Source organism: Grammomys surdaster, unplaced genomic scaffold (assembly GCF_004785775.1).
Source record: "Grammomys surdaster isolate TR1022 unplaced genomic scaffold, NIH_TR_1.0 126391, whole genome shotgun sequence".
Lineage (NCBI taxonomy): Eukaryota > Metazoa > Chordata > Mammalia > Rodentia > Muridae > Grammomys > Grammomys surdaster.
Genome location: NW_021621185.1, coordinates 346,383 through 351,641, shown reverse-complemented (window position 1 = coordinate 351,641; position 5,259 = coordinate 346,383). Strand labels below are relative to the sequence as shown.

Sequence of the window (5,259 nt, the reverse complement as noted above, 5' to 3'; positions counted from 1 at the left end):
TATGTGGGACTGGGGTACATGATATGAAATTCATGAAGAACCAATAAAGTTATTTTTTTAAAACTCTCTAATCAACAAAAGAAAGTTAAATATTACCACACAAAAAAACTATACCACATGATAGCTCGAAACCATGAGTGGCCTTTTATGGCTATTTTACACTAGAAAGGGGTTCTATACGATGTGACAATGTAAACAATGGTGTAAGTATTTAATCAACCGCAGTTAAATGCTTAAAGAAAAGCAGTAACAGAAAATACATTATGATTCTAAAATCAAATGTAGGAATAACAATGAAATACTGAATATTAGTCCTTGAAATTAGCTTTAATTCATTTTTCCACAGCTTTATAACGTTGATGTGTTTCAAAGTGCCTTGCTTTAAGAACGTTGTTTATCACCAATATTAAAGGAGAAGGTAAAGGACGCCAAGTTTGGTATAAAATAACCTACATGTGTGCATTCTAAATGCAAACAAGAATCAACGGAATGAATATTAAAGACATTTTTTTTACTACCCTGATTTGCAGAAAACTCAGGGTCCTGAAAGCCAGAATTGGCAAAAGAATCCAAAGGTCATTGCTTGAATTTGGGCTGGAGCAAAGGCTAAACACACTGTGAGTGATTTCAGTATACAAATCTTAAGTGAATACATTCTCTAAACCAAAAACAGGCCACATAATCTAAATGGGGAAGGAAATAACCTTGTGAATCAGATGACACCCCCAGAAAGCAGGTGGATGGCAGGGGCCATGTCTAATACAGGCAGATGGCAGCAGCCTAGCCAGGAGAAGACAGAAGGACGTGGGCACTGAGCTGCACAGTGCCTTCTCTGGCGCACACATAGCTGCCTTGGGGTCAGGCTGCACACGCTGGATCAGCTTACCAGGAGGATCAGGGAGAAACATCCAGAAAAGCCTTTGTGTTCAGGTCTGTGCAAGTGTTAGACCTCCTCAGGCTCCATCAGAATGCTGAGTTCTGAGCCCTCCTACCCTAAGGTTTCTGATTGAATAACTGTCAGTGATTATAATGTTTCACCACAAATGGAAAAATCCAGGTTACAGTTCTGTCTAAGAGAATAACCTCTGACATACAATTTAATTAAAGAATATTACCAATTCATAGGATTTCACAAAATAATACAATGAGCCTGCTGGCTGAGAAAAAAAACACATACAAAATTAATTATACTGCCACATATCTCTGTACAATAAATGTTTACATCTGAAGAAAATTTATTGAGACAAGATCTCACTATGCAATTCTGGCTGGCCTGGAACTTTCTACATAAACCAGGCTAATCTCAAATTTAGAGATTTGCATGCCTCTGCTCCCAAGTACTGATAATTAAAGGCATGTACCACCATACCCACTGGAATATTTAAAATCACAATCCAAAGTGAGTGACATATAGGTTATTTAAATATATAAATTACACTTTGAAAAAAATAGGTAACTCTGCTTTTAAGTTTTAAAACCTGAAATTTAAAAACTATGTTTCATATTAATAATATGAAAAAATAAGACACTGATTTTTGTTTTATTTCAAGTCATTTCTTTTCATCATGAGCAAAAAAAAAACTGCGTGAGTAATAAAATATCATCAGCATTATTTTCCCCAACTTTTCCATTAATGTGTTTTTAAATGCAACCATATAACTGAGCATTCTGAGCTTTACAAATATATCCATTAGCAGTCAAAGTCTTACAAACATTCATATTATGCTTCATCAATAGGATCTGAAATGGAACTGGCAAGACAGAGTACAAGAACATGTAGACTTCACCAAGACTTGGTCTGAAGAATTCTGGGATTTAAAAAGAAAAGAAAGAAAATTTGCTTTTTCATATTATTTGTAAAATGGCTACAAAGGTTTTATTGTAAGAGGCAACCTCCAAAAAGTACCCCATTATATCATGCAAATATAAAAAAGTAACAGTCTGTGCCAGGTGATAGTGAGGCATCCTTTAATCCCAGCACTTGGGAAGCAGAGGCAGGTGGATCTCTAAATTCAAGGCCAGCCTGGTCTACAGAGGGAATTAAAGGACAGCCAGGGCTACACAGAGAAACTATGTCTCATAAACAAAGAAACAAACAAATACTGGTTTGTAAGTAACTGTTAAATAAGTAAGAATCAGGGTATTAACTTTCCTTATGGACCAAGTCAGAGGTTTCTTTCAGGTTAAAAGCAGATGGAGGGTTTACTGGAAAGTTACGCCCCTAACTTAAGAACTTCAGTGTCTCTAGATAAAAAAGGAGGGAAAGCCAATGGATGATCAAAACTGTAGCTTTAAATTTCTTTGTTTTTATTTCTTATTCTTTTCAAGATGGGATTTCATTGTGTATAGATGGCTGGCCTGGAACTCACAGACATCTACCCACCTCTGCCTCCCAAGAGAGGGATTAAATTGTTGCCGAACCACACCCAGCTAATACAAGTATAATTTTGCAATGTGCTGTTCTGGTGAGAACTCTTGACTCACTGCCTCATCTGTAAGAGGTTTCTTTGGTTCCTTACTTAAGTCTCACAGTCCATGATCACTGTGCCGACAGCTTTTGATTCAGTTCCAACATTCTTTTATCACCGTGACTCTCAGCATTCCTCACCAACACCTGTGTGAAATCATAGACAAGTTGGGGATGCCATTTTTAAAGCGTAATCCTGACTACATGATGCACCTGTTCATTTCTGCTGTCATGATCTGCTCAGCTAAAGTCAGCATGTGAGCACTGTGTATTAGTAAAACTACAATACCGCAACTGTTCTAATGATCAGTTGTGCACAAAATCAAGGGCATTGCTTACACCTCTGTCACCCAGAACCCTGACCCCCACATGCCAGCTTTTTGCAGGGCTGTCTAAACAGCAGTGCCTGTTCAAAGCCATGGTGTAAGATCTAAGGTCTAGGTTTCAGGTTTTGTCAGGAAGCTTGTCTTAGTTCCACCAACTCTACCTGATTATTCAGTACTTTTCTGTTTGTCTGTTGTCAAGCACTACAAGAAGTGCTCTACTAACAAACTCATAAGATAGTGCGAATCAATTTCAAGATTCTGCCTGATGACACAGAACTCTCTGGTCAGACGACTGACCGCATTTGTAATGGTATAGCCAGTGGCACTGGGTGAGCTAGCTGGGACAGTGTTGGAGAGCTTGCCCTGGTGGTGTGGGTACAGGAGAGCTGGCGGGCTGACCAGCTCAGCTACCATGCAGGCCCAGATCCAGGGCTCTGAGTTGTCCCACCCAACATCTACCTCATCTATGAAATGCTGAAGCATGTGAGGGGCCAGTATTGATAGTACAGCAGAAGCCAGAGGCCAAGAACCAGAACAGAGACTCATAGCAATAACAATTTGCAAGTGAAGAATTGTGGACGAAAGGGTCCACACTGTGGGACACAGTGACACACTATAGTTTACACACTGTGGGACACAGTGACACACTATAGTTTACACACTGTGGGACACAGTGACACACTATAGTTTACACACTGTGGGACACAGTGACACACTATAGTTTCCACACTGTGGGACACAGTGACACACTATAGTTTCCATGATGATATTCGTTTGTTTGTTTTGGGGGGTTTTCTTTTTTTAGGGAGGAAAGTTGCAGGGATGGAGGGTAGGGACAGGGATATGTGTGGGATTGGATTATATGATGTGAAACTCATAAAGAATCAATAAAAAGTTGAATAAAATAAGAAAAAGAAAGCCCATAAAACTATGCCGATAAATAGACATGTATGTGAAGATAACTTTTCACTGGCTGTATTTTAGCACAGAAAATAAAAAAAAAAAATCTAAACTTGTCACCTATGGTTACCATGCAATTATTTATTTTCTTTAAATGACTAAGAAAAAGTTTATTCTAGAGCAAAATAGCAGTAGCCATGCAAGGGAACACAGATTTAGGTTACCTTAAATTTCATGCTCCAATATGGCTAACAATTTCATGATATTTTTACAGTAACAGAACAACGAAAGTCATACATCAAAACACTTTTAAAGTACACTGCTGGAAGTCTATTTACTATTCCATGTGTGGGGTGGGATGATTGTAAAGTACACTGAAGGAAGTCTATGTACTGCTCCATGTGTGGGGTGGGATGACTTTGGATCCACCACAAGAATCTGCTTTCCCTTGCACCACGGGTAGCAGGGATCAAAGTCAGGCTTTCACAGAGACCCAGAGCAGCTCGCTAGCGCCTCCTGCAGGTCTTTAAACACAGATCACAACTGGCCTTGACAGAAGAGTTTTAAAGCAATGCCTTTTGCCATCAGAGTTAGACATTAGTTTGGACTTTGGACTCCAAGATAGCTATTCTCAAAGAAAACTTCATATGACTTCCTGTTTAATCTACACTGAACTAGTTTTAAACATAGCTTAATATCTTAGTTTTTCATGCCAAAAAATTTCAACTTTCAAAACGGGAATTTTAAAACAAATGCATGTAAAACACTAACTACAGTTTTACCTTCAAACCATGTATATAATAACTCTTTCTGTACTACCGATGCAACATTAATTGTAGTATTTTTGCCAACAAACTTGATATTCATCTTTTAAAATTTCAATAATAATACAGTAAGTTTGAAAAGATAACTAATTTGAAGTAAAGTTAACAGCTTACATCAATTAGCTCATGGTCATCTTTTGCATAGAGGTGTCTTAAGAGGTACCAACGAGCAGTTGATACAATTGAGCTGGGGTATCCAGTCTGGTACACTACTCTCTCCAAAAGCCGCCGTGTCTCTCTAGAAGAAAGACATGTACAATTACTTCACGCGTTTAAATTATTACGGCAGATTTTATGTACTAGTCTCATACACACATTACCTTTCTCATTTGTTTAAATATCTTAACTGATTACTTTATGATGTTTACTCTGATAAGAACAGTAACAGCTATTATTTATTAAATGTTTACTATGACTCTGCACAAAGCACTATGGTATTTAGTCATACTTAGTATCACATTTAGTCATACTTAATATCACAATCTTATTGCTGCTTTTATTCCTACTGCAGACATGCAAATTGAAGTTCATTCAAAATACAGTCAGAAGACTCCAAATTATACAAACGTCTCTGGGTGTTCAACTGTGATCTTTTTGACAAAAAATTTTGCAGAAAAATCAGCCAGGACCATACCTGAAGGTCAGATCTAAAGAGGAGAGAAGGTAGAAGGCCACAGGTCCAGGACCATGCCTGCGGCTCAGATCTAAGGAGAGAAGGTAGGAGGCCACAGGTCCAGGACCA

The 5,259-nt window shown here is 38.2% G+C and overlaps 1 protein-coding gene across 1 annotated transcript in view; it reads right to left on the bottom strand.

The window, feature by feature from the left end:
* Window positions 1–308: 308 nt before the first annotated feature.
* Ttc37 (tetratricopeptide repeat domain 37) overlaps window positions 309–5,259 on the bottom strand; it is a 115,092-nt gene continuing 110,141 nt past the window's right edge. The window contains exons 44-46 of the mRNA XM_028760086.1: window positions 4,632–4,755; window positions 2,520–2,614; window positions 309–1,808 (exon numbers count right to left, since the gene is read on the bottom strand). Of these exons, the coding sequence (XP_028615919.1) occupies window positions 2,540–2,614; window positions 4,632–4,755 (199 nt within the window). The 3' untranslated portion in view covers window positions 309–1,808; window positions 2,520–2,539. The remainder of the gene's footprint in view (window positions 1,809–2,519; window positions 2,615–4,631; window positions 4,756–5,259) is intronic.